The following is a 14,735-nucleotide window of genomic DNA, read 5'->3' on the forward strand; positions in this document are numbered from 1 at the left end:
ATAAATACATAAACTATCTTAAATATTCACGTTACAACACTTACAGACACTTTGGTCCTCAGCTTTTAGGATGTCGACAAATATATTGCGTACAAAACAATTCCTTTTGTATGCTGTATGATTATCCAACAGTTATATCCGAGATATGTTTTCCACTGACTTCTAGATTACTGGGAGCGCTCAAATGACATATATATGAACGTCGTTCAGTTAATATAACAACTTCATTAATTATGCCATAATGACGAAACATCTTTCAAAGACTGCCTACACGAATGACGTGCCAAATAGCTTACATCCGAAAGCACTTAAGATTCTACGCTATTGAGTTCATTCAATTGTAAATACGGCTAATATTTAACTTTTTAAGGTAAAAATTATGGGTTTACGGTTTCCTATGATAAGCTGGTGACAATTCATAAGTTTTATGGCGTTGTGCACGAGCGCTGGCCGTAATATAGCGATTTTTTTATATTATAATAATAACAATGTTTTTATCATCAAGAATTATATATTTACACAACAAAAACGCGAAAAATGCGAATGACGTGTATCATTTTATATGTGGTATACATGCCAGAGAATCTGCCTCGAGTAAAGGGGCTGGAACTAGCAGCAAGATTGGAACAATTTAGCATAATGTACTAACTTTTCTATCTTTTATTATCTATCCTAACCCGAGTTAAATCTTTTGTAATTATGCTTAGAACTGGGAGATATATAAATCCATACTTAACTCATTTTTTCTGCTTTGAAATCGTCTGGAATGTATGTTTGTTTTTGTCAGTGTAAAAACAATTGAGCTATTAATATGGGGAATATACGTATATGTACGTATATTAATCGTCAATATGTCAAAAATATCAAATAAATAGAAAAAAAAACCAAGCAAGAAAAAAAATAAGCTAGATATTTGCATGACCGTTTTTGAGAATTTTCATGCATGAAAATTTTCCTCAAAAACGGTTATGCAAAAAGCATGCATTGTTGTTTATCGTTAAATAAACTAAGGCAGATTTTGCTGGGGATAGCGACAGTGCGACACTATAGCCCAGACAGTTATTTTCGAGTAGGCAGCTGACGTGCAGTGCTTTTTATCACTTGTTTTCATTGATGTAAGTTGAGTTTGGGTTGAACTTTGAAAATTTGAACTCGTGTTGGAGGTCGCGTCCAAAGCGAGGTATCACTAGGTACAAGGAACTGATATATAGATTACGGTGTTTGGAGGGGAAAAAAGCAGATATCTTGGTCGGAACAGGTTGTGAATATCGAACGACCCGCAGGTCACAAACTTGTGATAAGTCGCGCGTGGGATTAAATCCTTCTTGCGTGTATTTAAATTCGTGCTCTTCGTAGCGTGTTGAGGTTTCTAGTACGTCGAAAAACACTTAAAAATATAAGTCAAATGCAACGTTTTTCGAGCAAAATTCTCATGCTGAGAGTTTATTCAAATCATTCAGTCAACTTCTAGGCGAAAGAGTGCAGTTTAATCCAAAAACCATGCATTCTTCCACGAGTTTCTATGTAAAATCCTAAACACTTGAGGTCAATGACAGACAATATGTTCCAAGAGGGAAGCTTTTATTGGAAAAAGATCAGCATCTGATAAGCATCCTTTATCTGCACAATGAAGACGTCAAATTTTCAAAAAAGGACGTCGTGAATACCCAACTATAAAGACGTACAAAACAAAGCGTATATTGCGGAAATTGGCTGCGTTTCATCTTTCCATATATATCGGAAGTAAGTCCAAATCTTCTCGCCAAAAATTCAACGTCAATTAAAGGTTTGCAATATTTTACTAAAATGCATGTTTAAATGCTGCAAATGACATCTCACGAAACTGGGAAACAGCTAGAAAGAAACACAATGACTATTTGGAGTCGGTCTCGTGTTTCTCTAAGAGGACAATATGCAATAATTTGGCATTCCTGATGATTGATGACCAGATCTAGTCGTAAACGTAACGCAAACAAAAGGGTTAAAGTTGTTTGCTGTTTTTGGAGTGAAAATTGTTAATGCATTTGATAAAATCGTGCATGTGTTTCGTGTTATCGCCATCCTCCCACGTTCCGCTGTCTCATACAACGGCACATGACTCCTGCCACACGCGATGATACCGATGATACAGGAAAATTGTTTGCTTGCCCAAATTTGTACCAGGAAATTCCCTTGGAAATGAAGCTGGCTGGCTACATTAGATCATAATTCATATATTGGCCTCCTAAATTAGTACCGTGTGTACATGTTTAAACTTTGAACAGTTAAACAAGCTATACTTTAGGGCTAATTTGAATCTTAGAATCAGCATTATTTTAAGATATGATATTAGACGTTTTTCGAAGTTTATTGCGTATATCGGCTTGAACGATTGAACTCTTTTCCTTGTTCACCGAATTTGGCTTTAAAATCTATATTATTATATAAGAGATATAGTGTCTTTAAACTATATCGTGTATTGGACGCAGAATTAGCGCCAATTTCTAAAAAGAAATAGCGAAAAACATTCCTTTCTCCTTATATAAGAAGGAACTTTAAAACACTGTTACATATTCCGTTCATATATATATATTTTCGTTATCTATTTGCTTTCTGACGTGTTTCAGGTCAAATATGCACGTGCCTCTGCCATGAAGAATCTGGTATTTTTATTTCCCAATTTTAGAAATGCACTTTAGACCTCAGTTAATAAATTCTTTCAGCCTATTCCTCACTCAACCTAACTACTTCACAAATTCAAAGATAAGCTAAAATATTGGCAGAAGTTTTTAAATGCATATGTCATTCAATTTTGGCGATTTCACTCTTTATCCGATCAGGAATGAGGGAGGATTCATGAACAACAATTTGATAAAATTTAAACCAAATTCCGAGCGTCTTTTGTTTCGTCGAAAAGTGCTTCCTAAAATTGTGGTTTTTATTCGAATCCACCTTGTTCCGATCTCACGCAATTAGATCAAATTATGAAAAATGGCGGTCGCGATCGGGCGTGTTTTTGTTCGCAAATAACAAAAAAATCCAGAACGTTTTTTACAAGAATTTGCCAACATAATACTGGTGTTAATTGAAGAAAATTTGAGGAAGATCCTTTGATTGTCTATGCCTTTAATACCGGTATTTGCTATGTCATGCAATTAAATGCATGGACAAAAATGGGTGAACAATCTGTTTGAATTTTCAAAGTGTCATCATACGAAGTGCATTTATTATGTTCAATCATGTTGACGTAATACAGATACAAGCTGTTTCTATTGTTTACGATTTTAGAGGAGCTTATACTCAAGATGTAGTGCCATAAGGTTATGTCAATATTATTAACACAGATATCAATAGTGCATGAAAACCTTTTAAGGCGAAAGATTTATTAAAACTAGGAACAATAGGAGTGGTTATATCTGAAGTTTTTCGCGAGGAAGCTGTCGATTTGTGAGCATAAACGCGAGTTCAAAAACCGCGAAGGAATCTCTCGTGATGCATCGAGAAACACTGGGACGGGCTGGCAGTGACGTCGAATACGAATTTATAAAACCGGAATTTAAAATATGTTCCCTAGCAAATACCAGAGATTACCACGCGACGTCAGTAAACGTGGCCAGGAATGTCACGTCCAGGTACATTGCCATACATATAGGGGTAGTTAGAGTGTTTCACTCCAACGCCAAACGATTTTATTGTTCGTTTAATGTATTCGCAAAACCATCTGTCAATATATCTTATAGTTAAATCATCATTTCATGGCAATGCGTCCAAACGTGCCCTATTTTGGTTATAAACCTGACTGACACCAAACGATTTTTTGCCAATGGTTATATAGGCGTTGCTAAATCTGCGAAGCTAGCGGTTTTCAACATCAGGTTTTTAAGTCGCATGTGAAATAATGATTCGTTAACAAATCTTCCTACAAAGTGTATTTTGCTAATTTTTCAAGATGTTTAAGGTTCATTGCATGACTATCTATTTAATAACTATTTTTGCTATTTTGCCAGCTTGCGATGGCTTTGTGAATCCACAAAGAAATTATTGTCTTACAAATCCAAAGCGGTTTTCAATTTCTAAAACCACTTGATTCAACAATACTCGAACAAAGAAAGTTAAAGAGTTTAGCTCAGCATGAGATACCGCTCGCACGGAACCTGTGCCTGCATGGCTAGTAAGGATATACGGCGTTACCATGCAATTATCTCGTAAATTGCTGTTAAAAATAAACAGCAAGCAGCATATATTACATATATAACCTTGGTTAGAAAACGTGAGTTCAAACCGCCAACGTTTCCAAAACAAAATAATTAGAATACCTTCATTTTGCATGTACAAAGACAATGATCAAAATTATTATCAATCTATATATGTGGGTTTTCACGATCATTATTAAATGTGGCCCTATTTTAATGCAGTCAACTTTTGATCGTATTTTAATATCACGATGATAAAGGCTGGTTTTTTTACAACATAATTCGCAATAATTCAGATGTCATAATTCCATGTAATTCTTGTCAAGCAAAATATGACACATGCAGACCGAATTTGGACAAATCACGACCTGTATATATTACGACAAGTTTTGAGGAGCGAAAACCAGCTTTAAACGTCATCTGCGGCACAAAATATTCCCATTTAACATTGAACAAAAGCTCTGTTTATATCTATCGATAAATCTGCATATCGCCATCAGTATAGGATGTTATGATTAAGAGGAAATATGTGGTAATCTTGTCATCCTAGGATATACCATTGAATGTCAAAGCGTTAACATTAAGCAAGACCCGATATATAACTGCAGCTCTGAAGATTGTTAGCTATGCCTATATGACCGCTTTCTCTTAGGCGGCCAAAATGGTCAAACCGCGGTCATATTTTGAATTGAAATAGAGTATTTCATAAAGAATATAGCGATGAAACTTCATTTTTTGTGCAGGGCAGACGTAAATAACGATAAACTTAAATGCAAAGTTCTTGAACACTCTAAAAATACTCTAAGAAACACTTCACAATACCATAATCTGTGTGTGCTGAAATTCATAACAGGACCGCGGTCTGATCGTTTTTACCGTATAAAGGAAAGCGCTCCATGCATGCATATGGACACTTACCAGGCTTGGTACAACAGATTCGTTATCTTTCAGCTGGATTTTGATGGGCGCCACTTTGGGCTCCTCTAAATCCTTTTGCGACGCAATGTTGCTACAGAGATAAGAAGGAATTATCTTGAGGATGATTTTTGTAAAATGATTTCCCCGCTTCGTTGGTCAAACCAGAGCGAGAGTTTGTGCAACCAAAAAGGGTTAGATTCAATCATTCAACTAGATTTGACCGCATGAAATCGTGACGGACTATTTTAATTGCAAATGCTCTTCTGACGTGCATGCACTGTGGATCATCCATTCAAGGGTTACCCACTCATTCACGTTCATTCGAAGAAAATCTCGCCCGCTGAAATCGCATCAAAATTGCAAGTGTAAACACGGATTAGCAAGTAACTTTGAGCCTGTTTAAATGCGTGTCTCTGTTTCCGCGTTAGCTTGAGTGTAATAAATCTATATCGTCGAGTCACCTCTCTCTCTATATGACTTTCTTTTCGTTTCAATAAACCTCTCACCATTGTAGACTATCGTTTGGCACCGTGTATATCAATCTCTATACTTGCACAAGGTATCGACACGCATGCACGGCAGTATATATATAAACTGGGCAGGATCTACTAAACACTGTAATATGCCTGGCGATAAACGAGTTGAGTCTTCTGTACAACTAAAAATCTATTCTACTCAATTCGATATTCTACTCAAGGCGAAATCATCAAGATTGCAAGAGAGCGCACGCAGTCGTACACTTCATTTCCCCCCCGACAAGTACGAAAAGCTCAGAGTTGATTAGGACCCGACTATATATGGTAACGTCGCTTTTCAAACGACATTCTATTTTTGATATCTCGAATGCAAAAGGTGTTCTTGAGGTCAGAGTTACAATTAAGGTGAAATAATACGATGATAAGAACACCCTAATTGCTACAATTGACAAGGAAATCGTATTTCGACGCATGTTATGTGCAAATACGCACATATATAGTCTCGTGCTTCGCCATACTTACGCGTGGATATTTTTAAAAAACATGCGTCTATGCCCGCGTTGCAGAGATTGCTAGAGAAGCAATGTTGCCGTATTACATTATCCCGGGTCCTTTTATGTAAATCATCTTTCGAAGATTAAAAATATTTCTTTGTCTGTCAAAGACAGCTTCGACAAGGAGGCTTTCTTTAGTGAGGATATATTTACTTACGTACATGCCTGACCAGCTTCTAGGACGATTTTACTGGGCTACCTATGCCTTAAACAAAGCTCCTTGTCAAAGCAAGAATCTCAAGAGCAAATAAAAAAATTTACTCTTGACAAACGAGCGTTCTTTGCCCATAACAGTTAGTTTAACCGTTGTATGCTAAGAGTTGTATGTCACAAAGTTAATTAATGGTAAAATTACCTTGATAATGCCTCGTACCATTTCTCTTTTTCTTCAACAGAACTAAAAGAATGAGACGACATTGTTTACGAGATGTTTAACTGAGGGAAACAAACAGCACTTTGAATAATAATACGACATTCATTCCCGCCCAAGACACACACACCCCTAGCATGCTTAAGCTGCTTCGGATTACTCGCTTTAAGTGGAATCATAACCGTAGCCAGAAGGCGAAAGGCGGAACCAGTGAACACAGTGAGGCAACGCAGATTGATTGTGTGTAGCTATCTATATACGAGACGAGATAGTTCGCCTTGAAATTACACTCAGATGAATTCTACATCTGTGAGCGAGTACACAGCGATATAGGATCAGTATTATCGGGGTGGGTATATCGGGTTAGGATTCTTGAGTTGTGTATTGCTGCACACTTGCTCTTGTCATGCAGGAACCTCTGTGGCTCAGTGGCAAGAGCTCAAATCGCTCTCCTGTACTCCACAACTGTCCCTCCTGGAAAGCAGTGTGCAGGCAGTGTCAAGTAGTAACTGCTAAGTCCCTGGGTGGGAGGGATATAGGTGCATATTCCTCAATGTGAAAATCGGTTAAACATTGCATGGTCTTGTGTTACTACTAAAAGATGAGATGGATTTTACTATAGCTATTTATGAAGAGCTGCATTTGCAGTTCTCAGTTTAGGTTTCCCCCTATGCTAATATATAGATCAATAAGAGATTCGTCACTAGTAACACTTCTGTAGTAACACTGGATCAACAAAAGATGATTCTTATTATACTGGACTTCTAGGAAGAACAATTTAGAACTGATAGAGCTATCCAGTATAAATAAAATTAGTTTAGTTTAGGTTTCCTCCTGTAGTAACACTGGATCTATAAGAGATCCTTACTGGACCTCTAGGAAGAACAGTTTTGAACTGATAGAGCTATCCTGGTATACACAAACTTACTCAGTTTTTTATTTATCAACAGAATTAATACAAGAAATCATACAGGCAGTTTAATTTGTTTACGATCAAGTTAAACGACGTACCTAAAAGTGGCAACGAAGTTCTCAGTCGGCCAGCCAAGAACAAAGGATTTCTCGGGAGATTTCACATTTTCCGCAACATCATCAATGCAACCAGCGACCCACATTTCACTTAATTTGACTCGTTCTTTCAACTTGTAATACGACGATGATCTTAAAGGAAAACGAAAGTTCATATTTGGCAATTTGTTGATCCTTATATAGAAAAGGGATCGTGATAAAATCATGGTAAATATTACGATGACGGCACACGAATGAAATGGATTGCCTCAACTTACTTGGATTTCGCTACGAGGAGGAAATCATTGAAAAGAAATATGTATCTGTCATGAGAGAGACCCGCCTGTTAAGAGGAAAAAATCACAATACATAAAAAAGGATTCGATGAAGTTAGATCGGGTGTTAGGAGTGGATTTAGGACTGGATGAAGTTTGATCAAGTCTTAGGACTGGATGAAGTTTGATCAAGTCTTAGGACTGGATGAAGTTTGATCAAGTCTTAGAACTGAATGAATTTTGATCAAGTCTTAGGACTGAATGAAGTTTGATCAAGTCTTAGGACTTCTTGTGTTAGGAGCCACCAACATACCGCTGTTAACTGCACAATGCCTTCATGGATGAAAATACTGCTAGGTTGAGGCGAGTCAGGTGAAGTAGGTTCAGAATGGATCGTGAGGGATATATCAATCGAAGGGAGGCTCCTGGAGAAATAATAACAAAGGGATAATTAGGAACATGCTAGTTGTAAAAAAAAACTAACGACGAACTACGAGGGTAAAGTTGATACATCAGACGTGATTTGGCCATCCAAGAATTTTCCGAGGATTAAAAGGTTAAAAACGACTTATGGGTTATCTGAAACGGCGGGAAAGGACTGGGACTAGCTGTCAAATAAAAATCCATTTCTCGGTTGAAACAACTTAATATCTCTAGAAGTATACCTTATTTCGGTTTCAAATTCATGTCAGAGCTATATATAGTTCTTATAACTAAACATAACCACAATTTAGACTAGCTTCATAATGAATAACAATACACAGTAGTCGAATAAATAACTTCAGAATAAACGATTTATTTCGACAATCCTTCTGTGCGCTGATTGGATAAAATACATGCACGTGATCAACTGGTTCGTAATTATTAAAACAGGTCAACTTACGTCTTGCTTGTCTTCCCAAAAGCAGCTTTAATGGCGGTGGCCGGAGCAGATCTGCGTCTTGCGTTCAATAAATTTCGTAATTTCTACAACAACATAAACAAGTCTAAAGGTTTGTTCACACCATCCAGTTCTGTCGGATCCAATCCACTCATGACGCATGGAATATATTTTTTATTGATAAAGAAGTACTGCAATGACTTTAGTGGATTTGCTGCCCATAAACATTGCAAGTCAACACACTATAAAACATCCATCAGAAGTGAATTGGATCCGACAAAATTAGATCGTGTAAACAGAGCTAAAGAAATACAAAGTTTGGCAATAAATCTTTCAAAGATAGAGTCCACAGAGTTCTATGCATAAAAAATAGCCAGCAGAAGAGAACTCTGTCGTGTATAATATTACCTGACTAGACAGTCCTTTCTCTTCGTCCAAGCCCAGGTCATCCTGAGGAAATTTATCTTGTATTTCGATAAGTCTAAACTAAAAATCCAATTGAACGAAAATTTTAGCGGGTATGAATACCGTTCTCGCAGGAGGAGCTTAAACAAACTTTCATCCCACTGGATTGTTCATTTTGAAACGATGCACAATCCAATTTGTCGCCACATTCCCCGATTGTAATTTCCTTCACAGGACAAACACACGATAAATGACACGACAATCCAATCACAATTAGTCTCAAATCTCTCGTTTAATCATAGTCTCAAAAGAGCAATACACGTTATCGATAAAAAAACTCGTAAACAAGGGAAGCGGCGCCAAATTTGGTGCTCGTATCGGTGTCAGAAGAAGTTTTTTACGGAGATCAACCATTCTGTCTTGTTATTACGATTTATTAGGTCACCTCAAAAGGCTATCTACTAAATGCCACGCGATTAACGACAGATTATAAAACTATTAGTGAATGTTATAAGGCGGTATAGCGTTAAATCGCAAACAGCTGTATTGTACATTAATAGTAATGTACAAACATTGAGCTCAGGTGCATATATAATAATCTATGACTAAATATTGATAGTTAGGGACATCTCGTTAGAATCTTTAGTGAGTATACCGTATTCATACAGTGTTACTACAAGAGGAAACCCGAAACTAACTTTATTTATACTGGATAGCTTTATCAGTTCTAAACTGTTCTTCCTAGAGGTTCAGACCGTTCAGTAAAGATCATCTCTTATTGATCCAGTGTTGCTACAGGAGGAAACATAAACTAAACTAACTTTATACTAGATTGCTCTATCAGTTCTAAACTGTTCTTCCTAGAGGTCCAGTAAGGATCATCTCTTATTGATCCAGGGTTACTACAGAACTAACAGAAGAAAACCTAAACTAAACTAACTTTATTTATAAAAACTGGATAACTATATCAGTTCTAAACTCGAATACAAATTGCTCGAATTTAAACTACAAAACAAGCGGTAAGAATTTACCAGATCTTCGCTAGAAGCGCCAAATCTTTGAGGAAGGATTTTAAGGCGACTAGTTGACCTTCGCCGCAAGACTGGACTCGAACGAGGCGACACGAAGGTCGAGATGTCCACGAGGCGACGACATCGTCGTGGTGAGTTGGTCGAAGGGAGGAGACCATTTGAGGACGAACCTCGTCTCAACGGAACAGACATGATAAAATGGCGTCTTTCTGAGCTTTGGAATCGGTGCTACGGAGAATTCTTCGTGTATCGTGCACTTCCCAGAGCTGAACTTGGAAATGATAATGTATATTTGCTGACGAGATGTCAATACATATAATTCCAGCGACCACAAAATTCCTTTAATATATAGGCAGAGGTTGGTCTGTTTACTCGACCGATAGAGTAAACGTGTCTTCACTTGGTAACAAAAGCAAAGCCAAGTTTGTCACTCTTTAGGAAAATTTCCTGGGTAAAATAACGTCCAAAGGAAGAGGCTGTGGTTTCTAGCTGTCGAAGATGAGCACACCAGAGCCGTGAAAAAAAAACTATGGAAAGTATTTGGGCTCTTGAATGAGTATACTTGGTGTCTGCATCAGTTGTTGTTGAAGAGAAACAGGAAATTTCTAAGTATGCGGGCTTTGACCAGAAATTACGTGCGAATATCTTCTTGATATTTCTAAGCCTTCTTTGCGGTCAGTTTTATATACTGATCAAGACGAAAGATAGTACGAAAGCAAAGGTAAATACGATGAAAAATATTGTCAATATTGCACTAATATAAAGCTTATACCAGTATTTCGAGGAGTCCTTCAAGATGTTTTCCTTACTGGTAATCAATCTCTTCCTAGCACAGCAAAGGAATACCTCACACAGACCAGCTCTGGTGTTCCAAGAACATATCCCGAAGAAGCAAACAAATTATAGATGGTATGTAATCCAACCAGGTGACTCAAATCTTTTCTCGAAATGGATAAAGATATGGATAGAATCAACAGGAAGTAATCTGCTGATAAAATCTTTGATGAATCCGTACAACCGTTAGTGACAGCTGATGAAGAAAACTCTGGCGCCAGGGATTTACTCCAAGTATTCAACAACACACATTAATACAGAATTACGCAGATCTATCATTAATCCATGCATACAGGAAAACCCGTTCGGTAAGATAAATTTCTGAATTAAATCCTCTTACAGTATATTGAAACTGTCCTTTTCCAAGATATTAACTATTCTATGAATGGTGTTAGTTGCTCCAGACGACACAATAATATAGTTCTTTCCTTAATCACAGTTGCATTATTTTCAATTCACGATGTAAAAAATTACCTGAGCAAAGTTTTGTTATAAACAAACGTTCCTGTGATTTATATAATTGGGTGTTTTCTTTTTGACTTCTGTTTACAAAGATAACAACTGTGCGGGTAGATTTTATCCAAAAGATACTTTACGAAGGTCTCGAAATCAAAGATGCTTTGCGAAATAAACGAAAATCTCTGTTGCAATGGTATTCCTGAAGACAGAAGGCACACGGTGCACCTTTGGTGTGCAGGACCCACAAGTCCACAGTGATTGAGTCGCTGATAGAAAGGAACTTGTCTTTGAATGCAGATGGAATGAAATAAGCGTAAAATTTCAGACGAACTCTACGCAGAACGGTTGGACGTCGTCTCTGATAAATTAGTATATTTAAACAAAATCCACTTCAGAAACAGAGATAAGTATCCCTATACCTCATACGAGTCTTACCGATCATAAAGTACAAAGAAAGACTTGGATGTACTGAACTTGAACTAAAGAAGAGCTGTCTTCAACACAGTACACTCCGTATCCGATGAAACAGTGTGGCTACAATAAACCGTTCCAGCTCAAAGCAACAAACTCCTTCTATTTACAAAGACCACGCGGAATGAAAGCCAAGATCTCCTTGCATGTGTAAGGCAAGACTACGACAGGGCCACCCGGTATCTTCAGGTGCACTATGGAACAGACGTCGTAATGTATATATCGTATACCTCGCCTATCAGTAGACAGTATACACACATGTATACACTTTAAGGTAATACCCAACCACTGAGATTTGTATTAGCGATAATTAGGCCAGCATTCTTGTTTGTCCCACGGCAGCCGAGCAGCAAAACTTTATTACAAGATGATGTAAACGCCTCGGAATTCACCGTTACAATAGAAACATCTGTGTTTTCGAGCAGAAAGCTGATTTCGTAAACGGCTGCAGTGTTATCTGCACGTAAGATCAATATATTGAGCGAGATTTTGCAACAGACACAATATACATTGTTAGAGGTGATTAGGCTTGCTGGAGAGTGTTGTGTTTAATAGATTGCCTTGTCGAAATCATTTAAAGCGCCTCACGCGGTTCGTAATTATTATGTTTGTAATACATAAGTAAACAAAGTGACCTTTTGATTGGCCGAAATAATGATTATGTGATTTAGGTGGAATGCATCGTACAAGACAAGTTTATTTGAAATTTTTATTAACACAAAGCTCCTTGTCGAGACAAGTTTGGGATCTTCCGTCGCTTAGGAGAAAAAGACTCGCTCGCGGTAGACAAGATGTCTCTTCTGCCGAATGTTTTACTTTCAACACCACAATTAAGGATCATCTCTTATTGATCCAGTGTTACTACACGAGGAAACCTAAACTAAACTAACTTTATTTATACTGGATAGCTCTATCAGTTCTAAACTGTTCTTCCTAGAGGTCCAGTAAGGATCATCTCTTATTGATCCTGTGTTACTACACGAGGAAACCTAAACTAAACTAACTTTATTTATACTGGATAGCTCTATCAATTCTAAACTGTTCTTCCTAGAGGTCCAGTAAGGATAATCTCTTATTGATCCAGTATTACTACAGAAGGAAACCTAAACTAAACTAACTTTATTTATACTGGTAAGCTCTATCAGTTCTAAACTGTTCTTCCTAGAGGTCCAGTAAGGATCATCTCTTGCTGACCAAGTGTTGTCAATGATTTCTAAACGGGTCGCAATTCTAATGAATTCCTATTCAGAAAACCTGATGCACCAAATCGCTAGCAATCCCATGGGAACAATCCCAAACACAAGTGGAAGAACATAACTTGCAAAACACTTACCTCGTTTTCCACTTCATCGATATCCTCTTTTCTGTCGGAAATAGTCTGCTGAATCTTCTCGATGAGAACTTTCAGTCTTCGGCGATCCTCGTGATCGTCCGGCGTACGCTCGAGAGCTTCGTTCAGGCAATTGTTGTATTGAGAAACGCGTCGGGCCTAGAAATAAATGGAGAAGATATCATCAAACCACTAAGTCATCGTTCATACCTCCATCTGACTTCCATTGTCTGTGCTCAGTAGTTTATAAAATGCTTTGTCTGCAGGAATAAAGCACTTTGGAATCGGCAATTACAGGTTTTGGGGGGAACCAGGCCGAATTGTAGCGCTATTGCAACGCAGTCAGTACACTGCCAGTCGATCTGACACCAGAGATGTTTCAAAACCGAAGTCTCAGCGCACGCTGTAGGAGAACTTTTCAACATATTTTGCTCTGGGATCTAATTGAATCTCAAAATTTCTGGCATATCAATTGTTCGTGGTAGGTTAAAATAAACTATTTTACAGGATCAAAGGATTTTAATTTCGAGTAAAAATCGTACACAACTCAAATTCAGGCCAGGAACAGTTGATAAAAATGAGTCAACTATCAGTACTCCGGCAGGAATCGAACCTACGCTTTTGCGATGCCAGTGCAGCACCGAGGGAAGTCCCACCAAAACTTAATCAAATGATTTTAAATTCTCTACCAGGCATCCTTTAACGGCGCTGGTATAACAGACATACCGGAAGCAATACGAGGAGACCAAGCGAATCTTTGGCTGTGGTCTTTATTTCGTTCACCATCGCTAGGAACTCGCTGTCATATTTACATTTCTGTCTCAATATCCTAGTGTCAAAATAAACGAAATTGAAAAGAATGGTAGCTCCGTGAACAAATACCTTCGCGCTAAAGGACTGTGTATATGCACACAAACCTTTTTGAAGAAGTGAGACGTGAAAAATAGTTGTCATATGTCCACAGAAGATCAGGCAAATCTCCAAACGCCGTGGCTAAAAAAATAAGATTATTTGATTGATCATTTTCATATAGGATTCGTTTCTTCTTTCAAATCATTATAATAGACCTTTCTCATAAATAACGTCAGAAGCGGAGACCTGATGTTACACGAAGTTTGATTGGCCCCGCAAAATTAAAGAGCCAATCAAAGTTCGTGTAACATCAGACTTTCCGCGGTTGACGTCATCGTGAGAAAAGTCTATTCTTGGCTTTCGCATCGTGTAACAGGAAACAGGTGAAAGAATATTTAATGTGCGATTTTTTTCTTTTAATAGATGTAAACGAGTAATTAGTTACGAATGCTCTGATGTATAAGAACTCTTATTCAAACATCAGTAACTAATTCACTCGTTCACATCTATCAAAAGAAGAAAATCGCAGCAAAAATCGGGCAAATCTTTTCGTTTTTTCATTGTGAATACAACAAGCTTTCCATTACCAATGCATGAAGACGAACTCCATCCATCACGAACGTCTTTCAGCTACACAAAAGGTACCGAGCAATTAAAGAGAATAGATTTGGGATGAGATCATCCTCGTGATGCATGTTGT

General features: G+C 37.6%; 1 protein-coding gene across 3 annotated transcripts in view; it reads right to left on the reverse strand.

Moving 5' to 3' along the window:
• LOC114534603 overlaps positions 1-14,735 on the reverse strand; it is a 44,566-nt gene that overhangs the window by 9,670 nt on the left and 20,161 nt on the right. For all 3 annotated transcript variants that reach the window (XM_028556068.1, XM_028556076.1, XM_028556084.1), the window contains 11 exons: positions 14,623-14,665; positions 14,101-14,176; positions 13,910-14,012; positions 13,187-13,342; positions 9,062-9,139; positions 8,657-8,739; positions 8,087-8,198; positions 7,777-7,841; positions 7,502-7,651; positions 6,476-6,517; positions 5,091-5,181 (listed from right to left, as the gene is read on the reverse strand). In XM_028556068.1, coding sequence (XP_028411869.1) covers positions 5,091-5,181; positions 6,476-6,517; positions 7,502-7,651; positions 7,777-7,841; positions 8,087-8,198; positions 8,657-8,739; positions 9,062-9,139; positions 13,187-13,342; positions 13,910-14,012; positions 14,101-14,176; positions 14,623-14,665 — 999 coding nt within the window. The remainder of the gene's footprint in view (positions 1-5,090; positions 5,182-6,475; positions 6,518-7,501; positions 7,652-7,776; positions 7,842-8,086; positions 8,199-8,656; positions 8,740-9,061; positions 9,140-13,186; positions 13,343-13,909; positions 14,013-14,100; positions 14,177-14,622; positions 14,666-14,735) is intronic.

This window comes from Dendronephthya gigantea, unplaced genomic scaffold (assembly GCF_004324835.1).
Source record: "Dendronephthya gigantea isolate DGI-Jeju-01 unplaced genomic scaffold, DenGig_1.0 000002F, whole genome shotgun sequence".
In the NCBI taxonomy this organism is placed as follows: domain Eukaryota; kingdom Metazoa; phylum Cnidaria; class Anthozoa; order Malacalcyonacea; family Nephtheidae; genus Dendronephthya; species Dendronephthya gigantea.